Here is a 16,421-nt window from a genome sequence, read left to right as displayed (position 1 = left end):
AGATCTGAAAGTCAACATGATCTACTGCAGGTGTCAACGCAGCAAACAAGTCGAAAGCTGTGACTTCAGCATTGAATTACTGATTACTGAAGAGTGCCAGTTGGGAGTCCTCTACCAAGATTACCTGCCCTGTGTGCATCCTATCGACTCTGTTTCATCTCTAAGACTTACTTGTCTTATTCTTCAGGGCTTCCAAGGAAAAAATGGACCCCCCGGCCCCTTAGGTGTTGTAGGACCACAGGTGAGAGGATCAGCCAATGGTATATTAGTTGATTGTTATGCACACAGCTGTTTATTTAAGACAGCATGTTTTTAAATAACGGTTATGAAATATGTGTCATGTAACTTGCTTGTTTCCAGGGCAAATCTGGTGAGACGGGACCAACTGGAGACAGAGGCCATCCAGGATCACCAGGACCACCTGGTGAGAATGGTTTACCGGGATCTGCCGGAAAGGAGGGTGCCAAGGTGGGTCGTTTTCATCATAATGTCAGGATCATAATCACTTACCAACATCACCTTATTACTGTGATATTAGATAAAGCCCAAGGACTCTCTCAGCACTGCCAATTGCATATCTTATCTCCTGGGTCTCATCCCACCCTCTAATTTGCTAATAAATAACAGAGGAAACCTCGCGGTGTTGAGTGTATTATGGCTCATAAAAGATAAATGGTGCTTCTTGGTGTGACTTGCTGGTTCGGTGTGATTTATGACTGCATAAGGGCCTGCTGTCTCCTCGCTACTTGCCTTTTATCTAATCACATATGTGTGTATGTGTGGTTTCCAGGGAGACCCAGGTCCATCAGGAGCCTCAGGGAAAAGTGGCCCTACTGGGCTGCAAGGCTTCAGAGGGAGCAGAGGGACCACTGGTGCAATGGTAGCGTAAACTTTCATACATCTCACATCCTCGCCATCGCTCACTGTCAACCAGGAGGTTTATTACCTCAGTAAACATTGTAAACATGAGTTTATGGTCATAATTGCTAGTTTCATCTCTTCTTCAACAAAGCATGATGTTTATTTAGTAAATTAAAGTCCCATTTAGAGTAAAATAGACGATAAAGCAGGGTATGCTTTAGGGCTTGACAGGTCACTACAGCGGCGTTGTCGGGTCTGGGAGTTGTCTGTGCGTTTGTCTTACAACTTTAACCCTTTCATAGTGTCATTTTAGTACATGGAAGTTAAATGTACCATTTTGTTTGCCTGAAATGTCAGCATTCGGTAGTACTTTGCTCCATCTTTTCGTGTCATGAAATTAAAAAAAAAAGATGGCGACGGCCAAAATACCAAACTCTAAGCTTCAAAACCGTAGTCCACAAATTAATGGGTGATGTCACGGTGACGTCGTCTACTTCTTACAGTCTATGCTGTCAACACAAGATCCTTTGAAATGTGCAGCTTGCAATTAGATCACAGTTTAAAGTTAAAATCCTGCCAGTTACGCATAGAGTTTTGCAAATGGAAACTTACTTCACTGATGGTAAAACTTGCAATGGATGCGGTTGTCGCGTGATTGTGAAGGCTGTTTATGTGCATCTCCAGGGTCCTGCAGGTCTGAAGGGAGAAGAGGGCCTACCTGGTGCCGCAGGAGCTATTGTAAGTCTGATTTAGTTAAATTGCTTTCCATCCCATCCCCTGCTCTCTGCCAGCTTCTATGGTCTAAAGAAATGCTAGGACATATGAAGCAGGAGGCTGTTTCCATGGTGATCACTGATCGTGACCACCACATTAAATCAAAGAGTGCATCACGCTCACCTCATCGCTCTGTCTCCTCTTTTTTTTTCCAGGGTGCCACTGGAGAGAGGGGCCCTGCTGGGCCGGCAGGCGCTATTGGCCAGCCAGGACGGTCCGGCGGCGTGGGTCCCGCTGGGCCGACGGGAGAGAAAGGCGAGCCAGTAAGATTTGGAACATTGCTAATTTTGTTTCTTCGGCAACAATGTTTTCTAACACATACTGTCCTATCACCTCCCACCATTGGGTAATAAATAACATGTGCTCTCGCCTTGGAATGTGTCATTATGCGACAGAGAGCAGGAGGGAAAGGCAAAGGACACAGAGAGAGAGAAAAGCAGGGGAAAAATATGAATGTGATCAAGCCTGCTTTCTTGGGTGCAAGTTCCCCTCCTGGTTTGATCCATTAATCAATGTGTCATGCTGCTATATGAGGATAATGGGTATTGTAGCATTTGCTAGATGTGTGCTGTTTTCCCTTCTGTTCCCTAGGGAGACAAGGGGCCTGTGGGGCCGGCCGGGCATGATGGGATACTGGGACCGTTAGGGCTGCCAGGGGCTGCGGGATCTCCTGGGCCTCCAGGAGAGGACGGAGACAAGGTAGTTATATTGGACACATGAGCGGATTATGAGACAATGGTCCCTGGGCAAGAACAAGTTAAAGTCCTGTTCCATCTCTCCTACGCAGGAGCAAGACACACAGACTTTTTTTTAGTTGTTTAGCCTCTTTCTGTTGTTGTTTTGCCCCTTTTTGCAGTGATTTTGTGTATCTCTGCAGTTGTTTTGCATCTCTTTGTAGTTTCTTTGTGGTCCATTTGTTCCTCTTTGTGGTCGGTACGTGTCTATGCAAGTGACATTTTGCAGGTGAAGCCTGGTAGACCTGGTAGGCCCGTTAAGTAATCCTTCCACTATTGAGACAGCCAAACTGGACTGCAGCACTGCTGTTGAGTGTTTTCTCTCGTCGTCGTTTGTGTGTGTATGTTCATGTGTGTGCATTTGCCTCCATAGGGAGAGACAGGAGGACCAGGCCAGAAGGGCGGTAAAGGAGACAAAGGAGAAGCTGTGAGTATGAATTGAATGCGAATAGTCCCAACAGCACATCACTGGCCTCACCATGAGGTAGAGGACAAACTGACTTATAACTGGTAGGCTGCATTGTGATGAATGTTTGCCTGGACTCTGCATCATCTGTTGGAATGAGCAGATCGTTTTAATCACGTCTTTCCTTCAGGGAATGTGTATTGAACTGTCCTTCTGCTTTTACTAGGGACCCCCAGGACCTGTTGGAATTCAAGGGCCTGTGGGCCAACAAGGACTGCCAGTATGTTATGAAAACTCAGAATACATCAGATGAAAACACACCATTGTATGAGAAGTTGGTTTAGGTTGTGCAGTGTTAACACAGTGTACAGTGGTGACCTGTTTGTTGTATATTTCAGGGTGCAGATGGTGAGCCAGGTCCTCGTGGGCAGCAGGGCATGAACGGGGTGAAAGGAGATGAAGGACTCAGAGGCTTTAAGGGAGCATCTGGTCCTTTTGGACTACAGGTAAGAATTACTGTCAATTCCAAAAATGGACTCCGTCTCCATTGGCTCCTCCCTGATTTTAATATTTATACTTTAGTTTATTTCCGTCTTCATTTTATATCTGAGACTGCGCTGCTCACCATATATTCATTTGTAGGGAATGCCAGGAACACCAGGGGAGAAGGGAGAGAGCGGGCATGTTGGCTCAATGGTGAGTGCTGTTCAGCAATCTCAGCACATATAACACTCATCTCAAGTCTGCTGCTGAGGTCCAGTGTCAGTCTCAAGTCTTTTCTCAACACCACTTTACTGACATCTTACATTTTGTTTCATGATTGGTATGACTTTGACTTGCCTTGACTTGATATTGGATATCGACTTGCCTTTTCTTTACTTTCCAAAAAAACTTTGAATACGTTTCTCCACTTTTCTTCATTTTCTCTCCCGTACCAAAGCAGTTCAATGAATCTTTTCAAAGATCAAACATGTATTCACATGCATTCATCAGTATAAAAACAATGAATTATTTACCATGAATATTTAGGGTGTAACGCAGAGCTTGTGCAAGTTTGTATTTGTCTGAGATAATTACTCAGCTCAGTGTTTTCTGTTAAATGATGCACACAATTTGGCACGATCAGGAGGGTGCAGTACTCTGCAAATAAAACAGGACCTACACCAATATTTTAGTGACACCCCATTAATAACACATTGAATATGTGTGTGTTACTATAGGTGTAATCACTTGGGTCGATGCTTGTAGATAATGCAGCCCAGAAACAATGAAAACCGGTTACTATCAGAAGACAAATAGTTCAATGCAATCCCACTGCATTATAGAATGCATCTCGCACTGCTTTCATATTTCATAAGATGAGGATATTGTATTTTTTTATAGCCTATTATAGAAACAAAAGGCTGATAATGAGGAGAGAGGAGACATGTTTCCCAGATTATTGCACATTTAGTATTGTAAAGGTTCAAGGTATCAGCAGTGTAGGAGCTATAGCTGGGACACACACAACCCACCTGTTTAAACTTTCATTAGTGTCACATGTTTTGTTTGCTTTGTTTTTTTATGCTGATCCTGCTGCTGTGTGTCAAACTTGTGAATCAACCTATTTTCTCTGCCGATACTCATCAACGCTCACCGCCCTAAAACTACAGGCAGCGGTCTTGAGTGGGGCTCAGTTTGTTCTGGTCTGATTAGTCTCAATATCATCGAGACTCCGGTTGTACAGAGAGGTGTTGATATGCCTTTAGAGTAAAGTCAGTCATGGTTTTTACACTTGGAGCAGTCTAGTGTGAGACACAAAAATCAAGATCGATGCTCACAGATTACGAAGAGCTGTTTCCATTGGAATAGCCAACTCTCAACACCTAACAATCTAATCAGCCTCATCTGTTGAGGAAATAAGGACAAAATTGAAATCTGTGGTTTTCTTGAGCATTTTCCAAAGCCGACAATTTAACTTGTGGTAACAGAAAAGCACAGGTGTAACGTATAACGTTAATGATGGTTCTGCTCCTCAGAGTATAGGATAATCCTTTTTGGAACCTAATTCATACAGTACAGAAATATCACAACCATGACACAATGACACTGGACAATGCCTACACTTTGTGTGGGGTTTTAAAGAAATGATCATCCCACATTAGCTCTGTTAAAGAGCAGCACACTAGTCAACCACATTACCATCGCATATAACAAGAACTGTGTTATTAGAGAATACAGCATTGGTTAAAAAAAAAACACTCTTCGGTCAACTGCTCTTTAATTCTGTTCCTCATGTCTCTCATAGTCTGTTGGCCTTGGTTGTATATTTTTATTTTCTGATAAAAATGATATCCAGAGTAATGATGGCAAAAGAAGCCTTAACACCGATAACAAGCTCAACTCGTCTTTTCAATTGGTGATGGATCTTCAAGGCTGAGTGTGAATGACGGTGACTTTATGGGCAAGAGAGACAAGCCCACAGGATGAAGAGGTGGTCCTCTATGTAAAATGAAGAAAAGGATCAAAAAGAGAAGAGAGAGTGTTACAGAGAGGACGCAGTGAAGCAATGGAGTGGAAGGAAGAGGCGGAGCACTGATTGTGAGCAGGAAGACGGTGTGACAGCTGCTAATCAGATTAGCCTCAGCCTTGGCTGTCTAATGAGCATCCTCCTTTGTGACAGTCATCTCGCAACGCTGTCAACCATGAACACACGCTCAACAAGATTCTCTATAGCCCTTCTTCTCCACAGCCAGATTAGGGAGGGAATCAGAATGGAACCAAAACAAAAGAGAAAGAGAAAGAGAGAGGAGAGATGCTCAAGACTCAGTGGGGAAGTTTCATTCATGTGTGAGCGTTGCGGATCACAGGATTCTCCCCTCTAATGCTCAAGTATCTCTCCGCCAGAAGGATATATGTTTCCTCTAGTCCCTCACAGTCTCTCTCTGGGCAGATTGTCTGTCTTTCTGTCTGTCTCAGTGTCTTCACAACACAAGGCTCCCTCCAAGGCTTCAGAGTGATTCAGAGCACAGTTCAACATCTACTCAACTGAAACTGAAGCCGAGCACAGTTCGGATTAATTGCTTCCCGGTCTCTCTTGAGCTGCACAGAAGAGTCAAATCACATGACGTTACTGTGGCTCAGAGAATATCGTCTTGCACATCACAGACTAGAGGTTTCTTATTAAAAATGGAGAGTAAGAGAGATGGGAGGGAGGGAGGAATCAGAGCTTGTGTCATATTGAGGGTAATGACCTGTCTGGATGTCTTCATCATGTCACTACGATAATGATCATGGATCCTGGGGCCATTGCATAAGCAATCCTCCATGGCCTGACTTCTAACACCCATTTAATTTAAGAGGCACCGGCCATCCACAAGCTCACATTCAGTTTGTATTTCTTCTGCATGTTTTATTAATGCAGTCTATATCTTTATTGTCTGCACTGATATACTAACAAGACATTTCATTTCTCTCTCCACAGGGGCCTCCAGGACAGCATGGCCCACGAGGCCCTCAGGGGTCCATTGGTGGAGAGGTAGAGTACAGCGTGACTTTTTAAAATTACCTACGTGGGTTTAGACGCGAGCTTGATTATGAGTGATATTACAAAGACAGTCCCATTGAGCGAGGAATAAAGAGAACACTCTGTACAAATACAGGTAGTCTAAAGCAAGTGAAAGGAGAATTACCCTGCGAGGAACGAATTATATTAAAAAGCTGCTCATATCCATCTTCATAACACAAACTGTAAATATTCATAGGAAAAACATTTCAAAGATGATGTTCTTGCCTTTTTTAGGATAATTCATTGAGGTTTGCAAATATTTATTCTTTGTTCATGAATTGTTCTTTTTGAAAATGTATCATTGAAGCTAAATCGTTATTTTGGTTGATTTAATTTAAAGGAACAGGTTGAATCATTTAGGGGGATCTATTGGTAGAACTTTATATAATAAGTATGTTGTCTTTAGTGTATAATCACCTGGAAATAAAAATCGTTCGTGACCTTAGAATGAACCTTTTATATCTACATACAAAGCAGGTCCTCCTCAGTCCGCCATGTTTCCACAGTACCCCAGAACGAACAAACCAAACACTGGCACCAGATAGGACCATTCACGTTTTGGTGTCAGTCACCACAGTTCTCCTACACGCTTAGCACACGGGAGGACATCAGTTGGTTGCAATCTGCAGCCTCACCACTAGATGTTGCCAAATCATTCACAGTGCACCTTTAATCTAAATTCTTGCATTTTTGATTTGCAATTTTGAAATTACACCGACCCTGTGCAAGTATTGGAGTTCTGATATTTTCAAGTGATAGTGGCAGCATGCCTTTGTGATACATGCAGAAAACATGAAGGTGTATTAGTTTTGGAATCAGAAAGACAATCCATTCAATACACAGCATTATCTGCTTTTCAAACTAAACAATAGCTTATCCTTATGCACAACATATTTTATATTTCCCAGCCTCTCATCTTTATATTCTGTCTCTTCATTTGAAGCACTTCCTGCCACAGACCATCCGCTGCTTTTGAAACTTGAATTATTAAACAGTATTAGGATTTAATCCCTGGGAGAGAGTTATATTTACTGCTTTATGAATCATTAAGAAGTATTAGACTATCATCCCTGAGAGGCAGTTATATTTACCTCTCGTAATGGTCGTCCCTCTGCAGCCTCTCTCACACCGGTCAATTATTCAGCAGCAAGCTGCAGAGATCTATGTGAGCCACGCTACGGCTTCATCACAGGAAGCATGGAAATACGGCGGTGCAGAGAGGATGGGATCCATTAATGGATTGATACAGGAATTGTGGAAAAGAGCAAAATGGTGGTTGGATGGCATGTGAGGAAAGAAAGCAGGCGATAGCAGGAGAGCGGTAGTAGTACTCAGCTCTCATGTTTGTGCACTCTACCGAAGACGTGCTTTTACTGGGTTTGTCTCAAGACAAAGCACAATGACAGACATATGTGCACGCTGACATGCAAGCACCTACACGAGCGAACAAACAAACCGATTGAGAGGGGGAAATAGCATCCACTCTACTGTGCAACTCAGGCACTATCCGCACAGCAAACCTGACACAGTATTTTCCCTTGTGTTGCGATAACTCTGTTCCAGTTTCAGCATTCTGTGAGCAGAACTGCTGACAAGTAGCAACAAAAAGATACTGCACCAAGAGCTTGATTTTCAGAAATCAAATGAATATTTCAAACTTGCCCTTGTATGATATTTTGGCTCAAGCTGTTCTCTGTCCTCCTGCCACAGGGCCCACCTGGAATGTCTGGTGGAGTTGGTCAGCCTGGGATTGTTGGAGAGAAGGTCAGCATTTCCCATTAGCAACTACACAGCGTGTGCCTGTGCACATCCAAGAAGTATAATAGTGGGGGTTTGTGTGTGTGTGTGTGATTTTATCTTGTACTTTCCTTCCTTCTCTACCAGGGTGAGGATGGAGAAGCTGGAAACCCTGGGTCAGTTGGAGAGCTTGGCGTTGCTGTAAGTCATGTTAATTCCATCTTTCCTTCCTGTCTTGCTCAACCTCATCCTTTCTTTACCCTTTTCATTGATTGTCATTTCACATGCCGGTGTCCCAGGGTGCTAAAGGTGATGTGGGGGAAAAGGGTGACTTTGGCCCTCACGGTGCAGCGGGGCCTCCAGGACCCAGAGGAACACCAGGGGAGGACGGACCCAAAGGCAACCTTGTGAGTCTCTGTCTCTCTGGATCATTAACTCTTTCTTGCTCTGGTTGTCAGTTCAGACTGTTGTTGCTCTATGATGGTTTCTAGCTCATTGTTTGTCCCCACAGGGCCCTCTTGGATTCCCCGGAGATTCAGGACCTCCCGGAGAATCTGGCGTCAATGTGAGTATTGTTATCATTGTTTTACCATTAATTTGTCATTAACTTATTGTTTGATTATTCCTTCTACATGATGTTTTTTTATCCAGGGAGTAGATGGTGGACCGGGGACTAAAGGAGACCATGGAGAATCTGGCAAAGCAGTAAGCAGTGATTTTTTTTCCCCACGTTTTGCATGTTGACAACACTAGTAGCTCTTGTATGCTTAGCTTAGCTAAGTCTGTATTCTCTGTGACATATTGAGGTTTTGCTTCTTCTTCTTTACGGCTGGACATTCTTCTCAGTTTTAGGCTACTGAGTGATAACGTGTTTCTGTTTTAACATTAGTCCTTTTTTCTTTTCTCTGAAGGGACCTTTTGGAGCCTCTGGAGAGCCAGGTCCTCCAGGACCTCCTGGACGGAGGGTGAGCTCAGCATATTGTATATGTTTATGTGCCTACACGTGTGGGTCGCTACTGTTTACGTGTTTGTTTGCAGTCAGTATCATGGCAATCAACATTGTCTTTCTCAACCCCAGGGTCATATAGGTGCTATAGGAAAAGAAGGGAAGCAAGGCATGAAGGGAGCCAAGGTAAGGGTAATGGCTGGCACTGAGCTCCGTGGTTGTGTTTGGTGCAAAGCCCTTCTGGTCATAATGCCTGGCTGCCTGTGTCTGTCCCTCTGCTCTGTAGGCGACAACAGGGACCCAGGGTCCAGTGGGGAAGACAGGCCCAGTGGGACCCCAAGGGCAGCCAGGGAGGTCTGGCCCGGAAGGTCTTCGAGGCATCCCAGGTTCAGCGGTCAGTACACAATGTAAAATGCTTTGTTTACATTAGTCTGAAGCTGGTACTGACTTTGTTGAGTGTGAAGCAACATCACTGACAATCATCAGCACATTTAACCATTGCTTCAGCATACTTTACACTGATCTCTAATTCTTGAGTTTCTTCTCTAGGGTGAGCAAGGGTTAAATGGGCCACCAGGACAAATTGGACCACCGGGACCAATAGTAAGATCCTTATAGTTGCCTGTTAATGGAGAGCGTCATTCATAACAATAAATCAGGATTCAAACCCGACCCAACCGAACAATATTCCATGTGCATTGGCCAACTAATACATCTGCCGTTGTTAACAGGGGCCACCAGGACTTCCAGGATTAAAAGGAGACCCTGGAAACAAGGGAGACAAAGTGAGTGTTTAGCCCTTGACAGAGAGAAAACTCTGCACCAGTTAAAACCCTGGGAAACAATGCTGATGAACCATGTCTCGGTCTGCAGGGTCATGGTGGGTTGATCGGCCTAATTGGCCCCCCAGGAGAACATGGCGAGAAGGGAGACAGAGGCCTTCCTGGGATCCCGGGTACACAAGGGACTAAAGGAGATGAGGTGCATTTGGTTGCAAAACGATGCATCTGATATACTTCTACACAACAGGAAGTTCAGTTCACTAACGAGATATGCTTGTCTTTATATATAGGGTACGCCCGGCACACGTGGTCCCACTGGCCCACTGGGACCACCTGGACTGTCAGTAAGTCACATAGCTGTTAATATATATGCTTTTCAGTATGATCAGTGTTTGATTTCAGCTACAATACGAGACAAGTCATTTGCGTATTAAGCCCAAAAGGAATGTGTTCATGTTTTAAGAAACTTTATATATGTATCAACCTATTCACATACTGTTATTGTCCATCCTATGGCAAAAAGCAGTCATGTTAAACAGACATAGTTGCAGGCTTACTGCATGTTGCATAGACAATGCCCAAGTTGTTTTTGGACGGTTTATTTTGAAGGTAAGCTATACTAAACATTTTAAGCTGAAGTTCTCCATCACTGACTGATGCTCAAGGTAAAAAGAGATGCATGAAAAGCCTCTCTCTTACAGTGACGCGTTGAAACCAGTTTATGCTCTTTTTGGCGACATATTTCTGGAAACCAATTCATGTAGAAGCTGCCTACCAAAAGTGTTCATAATATAACTCAACAGCATTTTGAAATTCTAATAGTTGAAGTGAACCACATGAAGTTTATACCTGTGGTTTGCTGCTTGTTAATACACATGCAACTATTTTGCAAAGATCCTGCAGGTATAAAACAAACAGAACACACATATCAAGAGAAGAACATAATAAAGGCAATTAATCGGAATTGGATCGCAGAGATTTAGCAGCTGATTCTATCTGCAAAGCTAAAGTAAGGACCATTTTGTCCAGAGAACATACAGTCTTGTTATTATTGTCATTGTTACTCAGTAGTGAATATAATCATTTTGACCATAACCTGCCCTGCCGCTGAGCAGGTGCTGGATTTATCAGTGAAAAGCTGACAGTATTTAGCAGTGCTTACTTGAGTAATTAGATAGTTTAAAGAGTATGTACTTTTATTTGTCTTTTTACTGCTTACTTACTCCTCCTCTCCACTCTTAGGGTACAGCTGGCAATAAGGGATCGAAGGGAGAAATAGTGAGTACAGTCATCTGTCTTGTTTATACGTTGCCGCCGCTGTACTCACACCTCAGCTTGGTTAGCAGCTGCTGGGAACATATGCCGGGGATGAGAGAAAAAGAGTGTTTGTTGGTTTAAATGTACCATGCTTCACAATCACAATGCTCTACTTTGTTTACTGCATGTCTTTGGAACTAAAAAGAGGCCGTACAGCCGTGCCCGCCTTGTGTGTGATGTTTTTCAATCACACCCTTTTAATAGGATTTGGTTCTGGTGTGTGTGATGTTATGAAAACCACTACAGTGTGTCTTGAGAGCCAATGCTTTGACCACAAAGTGCTGATGCACACACAGCTGGATAATCCTATAACGCAGCCATATCTGCCTGGATAAAGCTGGGATTTAGCCAAGTGGTGTGGGAGAGGCTCCAGGTGAGAAATGCTTGACACTATTTTTTTGTCCTGTTCTATTCTCCAGGGTTTTGTCGGTCCCAGAGGAGATCGAGGCCCTGCTGGATCCCCAGGGCCCCCTGTGAGTACTGCGAATGATCCACATCATGGCCCTCTCAGTGCCATCTTTACCCTCTGTCTTGCCCGGTCACCTCTTGCTCACCTCTCTCTGCTACCTCCAGGGAGCCCCTGCGACAATGATTGAGCCTCTGCCTATCAGAGAGGGCAGGCGGAAGAGACGAAGGCACTCCGATCGGGCAGGAAGAGCCGCCCCATTCAGGGAGGAGGATGTGGATCTGGAGGAAGTCCTCCAGGGAGATCAGCCTCTGGAGGATGCCGAGGGAATGGAAGAGGTCTTTGCCACCCTATCTTCCTTGAAAACGGAAGTAGAGTTGATGAGGAGGCCCTTGGGATCCTTTGAGAGCCCTGCCCGGACCTGCAAAGAGCTCATTATGGTCCAACCGCACTACAAAGACGGTTAGCAAAGACAATGCTTCATGATTGATGCCTAGTTCACACACATTAAATGTGTTATCCAGGAAAAACTAGCCCAGTGAAAAAAATTCACACACCCTCTAGCAAAAATGCTCTTTATCATACCGCCAGCTGCATGTAATCATTGTGTAACCCTCAATGTGTTCATTATATCAACGTCTGGTGCTTGATCGATGTCCATTCTTTGTGCATTTTGTAGGAGAGTACTGGATTGATCCTAACCAGGGATGTCACCGAGACTCCATCAAGGTCTACTGTAACTTCACAGCTGATGGAGAGACATGTCTCTACCCTGACAAGAGGATTGAGAATGTAAGTCTCCAATCTCTTGCCGTCAGCCTTTGCAAAGCCGACCTCGTCAAATAACATCAGAGCAAAAATCACTCCCTATATCCCTTAAGCCTAAAATTGACTCAACATCATCTCTCTCTCTCTCTGTGTGTCTCTCTCTCTCTCTTTGTCTGTCTCTCTTTCTCTGTCTCTCTCTCTCTGTGTGTCTCTCTCTCTTTCTCTGTTTCTAGGTGAAATTAGCCGCGTGGAACAAAGAGAAGCCAGGAAGCTGGTACAGCCAATACAGGAAAGGCAAGCAGGTACAAAAAAAAAAAAAAAGTCTAACCTCCTACCATTAATCTCAACTGGTTCCAAATGCCAGGCAGTCTTTTTCAGCTAAATTACTCATCCTAATTGAGAGTACTTGAATGATGTTCATGCATAAGATTGCGGCGCAAGCATTTGTTGAGTGCGTTCACATGAGTGTGTAGGCTTATGCGTGTGTCCATCCATGTGCTTTTAGCTTATTATTTGTATATTTGCTTGTTACATAATTAGGTATCAATTTTTTTGACCCTGTGCAATGAGAGAGCTGATTTGATATTGCCCGCAGTTGAATTCAGCATTCCGGATGACTCAGAAAGAGCCATTGTCAACTCTTTCATTGACTATCATGCAGGGCAGCTGGCTCAGAGCACTGGCCTTTCATGAGCACCTGATCAGAGGTCTCACAGCGCTCTCAGATAATCATAGAGCTGCCAGCACAATTGCAATTCACTGACTTTCTCGCCCAGAGTCCTTGGATCTGCTTAAGGTTTTTTTTCTTTCCTTAATTTCCCTACTACCTACTTTCCTTTCCCCGTCTGTTCTGATTCTGAAGAGGAGTTGCTGTAAACTTTTCACCCTTGCTGACGTAAATGCCTTCATCAGCACAGGGTGATATTTCAGTGATATAATTAAAATTATAACTCATATTTGTCAGAGAAAGATTATAGACTCAGACATGTTTTTCTGTGGATTTGTCTCTTTTAGAGAAAACATGTTTTTGTGTATTGTATTTAATTTAAAGGCAATGCGGTTTAATGAGGGGCTTATTGTACATACTATATCCGTCTATGTAGAACACTAATGTCTCTATCTGTGTCATCCAGTTCTCCTACAGTGACAGGGATGGGAACCCTGTGCATGTAGTTCAGCTGACCTTCCTGAAACTACTGAGTGCCACGGCCAAGCAGAGCTTCACCTACACCTGCCAGAACTCGGCAGGCTGGTTTGACAGCATCTCTCGTTCCTATCAGCGTGCCCTCCGCCTTCGGGGCAGCAATGACGAGGAGCTGACACAGGCCAAAAGCCCCTTCATCAATGCGGTGCATGATGGATGCCAGGTCAGTGCAGGGACATGCCAGAGAAAGGGACTAGCTGGACAAATAAGAATTAGCCTTGTACAGGGATTTAGGCCAGAGAGTGGGGGGAGCGAGATAGTCCCATTAAGCCAAGCAAATTCTAATAATGGCTTTAATTTTTCTCTTTCAGTTCCGCAAAGGTCAGGAAAGGACTGAACTAGAAATTGACTCTCCCTCGGCAGAGCTGCTCCCTATTATAGATGTGGCTCCAGCAGACTTTGGCAACAGCAACCAGAAGTTTGGATTCCAAGTTGGACGAGTATGCTTCAACGGTTAACATCTTGCCAACAACAAACAAAGAATAAAAGAGAGCTGCACAACGTTTTCACTTAAGGAAACTGGACTTGTACCGCTGCCCCAAGCAATATTTATTCTTCATGTTCCTGTATGTGGTGGGTTTGTGGTATATCATTTAAGACTATTCAACAGCCAATGAGATTGGTTCTCTGGCTTTACAACAATAAGAAGAATGGCGAGAAAGAGGACGTGTACCAGTGGGAACAAAGCACATTTACCAAAGGGAAATATTCCAATTAAATAGATTTCATTTCGAGTGTTTTTGTTTTCTTCTTCTCTCACTGTTTGAGTGTGCTGTAAATGATCCTCGAGAATTTTGAGGACTGCACAACTTGAGGATGACCACTTACAAACAAGACAGACGTGTATGTTCCCGGAGAGGATCAGCCTGTCATTCTGTGGTATGGGTCGGCTAAGTGGGACTTTTCAGACCTTGGATGAACTAGTTGCTACCTAATGCTTAACAAAGACTGCGGCTGAATAAATCAGAAACGTTGTCATACTCATTTGCATGCTCAGATTTTGCTATAATGACAATTGCATAGCAGTTGTGAACTAGCCTAGCATATTAATTCCACACAAGCACCATAATTAATTTCCTGTGTGCAGGAATGATATATTGTCCTTTTTACCCTTCAACTGCAGTTTGCTCAGTGAATTACATTGATTAGTATTCAAAAGGCGTAGCTAGTTATTGAACCCGACACTTACTTGAACGGATAAGGTTGTTTCCTTTATTGGACTGCTTCCCTCCATGGGTTTGATAATAAGCTTTTTGAGCCCTCCATCTTTTCAAGGGCTACAGTAGTTTATGTCAGACTAACACCCTTTTTACTGCGGTATATACTTGCTATGACATACCTCTGCAACTAGGTTGGGGATATTCCAGGTCAAGAATTAAGAGCATGTTGATTAAAACAGTCTTAACTGCATTAGTTCTTTATACCAAGAGACGCATCTCTTGAAAGCATTGCTGACATAAACGGTTTTCACATTTCCCTCACCTACTCAGAGGTTTCTGTTTCTCTCTGTTTTGTTCATATGTTGAAATTTCTAAAGAATGTGTTGCTGGTCATTTGATATGATTTGCTCTTTAGTGGTGCTAAAAGTGATTCTGTTATTTTTGTGTCACTGTTTGTGTGTCTCTGCGGGCAGGATTACAGGACTAGAGAGATAGAGGGTTATTGCTCTTTCAGCAGCACGAAATGCCCTCAGAGGCCGAGGACTAGTCCACTGTGTTTTTTGTCCATCTTCTGGCTGATGGTGCCAATTTCACAGGGCCAGTGAAAAGAGGTTAGGGACAGTTCAGAGCGTGGTTGATCGCTTTAAAAGGGAAAATCCATCTTAAATGAATCCAGACAACTGTCTATCGAAACTAGAAATTACAGCATCAAGACTGGAGTTAATGGTGTCATCATGTTACATTTTGAGAATTTTATCCATCTCTCTCTTATCCATCATCATTTTTTTTACCTTAGAAAATTGTAGTGCTGTGAATCAGAAATTGTCCTCACATCCCAGTAAAATTACCACAGGTGCCATTATAGCGCCATGTTATTCCATTATTCACAGTCTGTGCAGCAGCTCCAGGATTTGTGTTCAGATGACATTATTACTACAGTCTGTCTCTGTATGTCGGCTTAAACAGAGACTTCTTCAAATTATTAAATGTGAGCCGTGAAATATTACAGAAAGGACATATGTATGTGAATTCTATTTTACGAATGATTTTCCGCTTAGCAAATTAAATCTTAATGCTCCGTCTACCTCCTACTCAAACAGTAGACTGTGTGCCCAATGTGTGTAATTTTGCAATTCACTCCCGCTGTTCTATTATTTTCACAGCGTTTAGACATTCTAGTAATTAACTCCTCTCCTCCTGTCCCATCCTGCGCTGCCCATCCTGTGTATAGTGTTTGTTGTACTAATTTTATATTCTGTACAGTTATTCTGAGGCCTGAATGAAAAACAAATGTATTTGTCAAAAATTGATGTGCGAATAAAAACAAACAAGAAATTGCTCTGTTGTGTTTTTCCTCTTCGGACCCTACAGACGGGTTGGGACAATATCCATGAGAGCATGGGGCTGCCTGCAATGTCCAGAGAGAGTGTAATATACAAACAAGGCTCTTCATTACCGACTGGTTCTGCAACATTCCCTCAACAAGCTTGCAATCAGCCGATGTAATCAACTCTGATTTGCTCCCCAGTTCATTTATTTCAATTAGCTCTGTTTCAGTCCTCAAGAGGGAAGGCTGGGAGGAGACAGAAGCGAAGGAAGGGTGGGTGGTGAGAACAAGAGACGAGGTCTCTTAGCTGAGGATAAGATATGCACCTGAGAGATTTGGTCCGTTTGGTGGAGGTACAGCTCTTCTGACAATTGATGTGAGATAGACAAAGAGAAGAAACAGTAAAAAAATCCCAATGGCTAATTTATTTTTAACCAGTCTGAATTTCTTCA

General features: G+C 43.4%; 1 protein-coding gene across 2 annotated transcripts in view; it reads left to right on the top strand.

The window, feature by feature from the left end:
* Positions 1 to 15,965, top strand: part of col5a3a (collagen, type V, alpha 3a) — a gene marked incomplete at its 5' end in the record, with an annotated part of 45,431 nt that extends 29,466 nt beyond the window's left edge. For both annotated transcript variants that reach the window (XM_079178159.1, XM_079178158.1), the window contains 30 exons: positions 188 to 241; positions 361 to 468; positions 791 to 880; positions 1,546 to 1,599; positions 1,791 to 1,898; positions 2,227 to 2,334; positions 2,743 to 2,796; positions 3,002 to 3,055; positions 3,174 to 3,281; positions 3,418 to 3,471; positions 6,239 to 6,292; positions 8,033 to 8,086; positions 8,207 to 8,260; positions 8,359 to 8,466; positions 8,571 to 8,624; positions 8,711 to 8,764; positions 8,971 to 9,024; positions 9,138 to 9,191; positions 9,292 to 9,399; positions 9,555 to 9,608; positions 9,737 to 9,790; positions 9,879 to 9,986; positions 10,078 to 10,131; positions 11,030 to 11,065; positions 11,524 to 11,577; positions 11,678 to 11,972; positions 12,190 to 12,302; positions 12,512 to 12,580; positions 13,412 to 13,645; positions 13,794 to 15,965. In XM_079178159.1, the coding sequence (XP_079034285.1) occupies positions 188 to 241; positions 361 to 468; positions 791 to 880; positions 1,546 to 1,599; positions 1,791 to 1,898; positions 2,227 to 2,334; positions 2,743 to 2,796; positions 3,002 to 3,055; positions 3,174 to 3,281; positions 3,418 to 3,471; positions 6,239 to 6,292; positions 8,033 to 8,086; positions 8,207 to 8,260; positions 8,359 to 8,466; positions 8,571 to 8,624; positions 8,711 to 8,764; positions 8,971 to 9,024; positions 9,138 to 9,191; positions 9,292 to 9,399; positions 9,555 to 9,608; positions 9,737 to 9,790; positions 9,879 to 9,986; positions 10,078 to 10,131; positions 11,030 to 11,065; positions 11,524 to 11,577; positions 11,678 to 11,972; positions 12,190 to 12,302; positions 12,512 to 12,580; positions 13,412 to 13,645; positions 13,794 to 13,940 (2,604 nt within the window). In that variant the 3' untranslated portion in view covers positions 13,941 to 15,965. The remainder of the gene's footprint in view (positions 1 to 187; positions 242 to 360; positions 469 to 790; positions 881 to 1,545; positions 1,600 to 1,790; positions 1,899 to 2,226; positions 2,335 to 2,742; positions 2,797 to 3,001; positions 3,056 to 3,173; positions 3,282 to 3,417; positions 3,472 to 6,238; positions 6,293 to 8,032; positions 8,087 to 8,206; positions 8,261 to 8,358; positions 8,467 to 8,570; positions 8,625 to 8,710; positions 8,765 to 8,970; positions 9,025 to 9,137; positions 9,192 to 9,291; positions 9,400 to 9,554; positions 9,609 to 9,736; positions 9,791 to 9,878; positions 9,987 to 10,077; positions 10,132 to 11,029; positions 11,066 to 11,523; positions 11,578 to 11,677; positions 11,973 to 12,189; positions 12,303 to 12,511; positions 12,581 to 13,411; positions 13,646 to 13,793) is intronic.
* Between the last annotated feature and the right edge of the window lie 456 nt (positions 15,966 to 16,421).

Source organism: Pholis gunnellus (assembly GCF_910591455.1).
Source record: "Pholis gunnellus genome assembly, chromosome: 17".
Lineage (NCBI taxonomy): Eukaryota > Metazoa > Chordata > Actinopteri > Perciformes > Pholidae > Pholis > Pholis gunnellus.
Note: the sequence above shows the minus strand (reverse complement) of the source record. Positions and strands in the feature narration are given on the sequence as shown.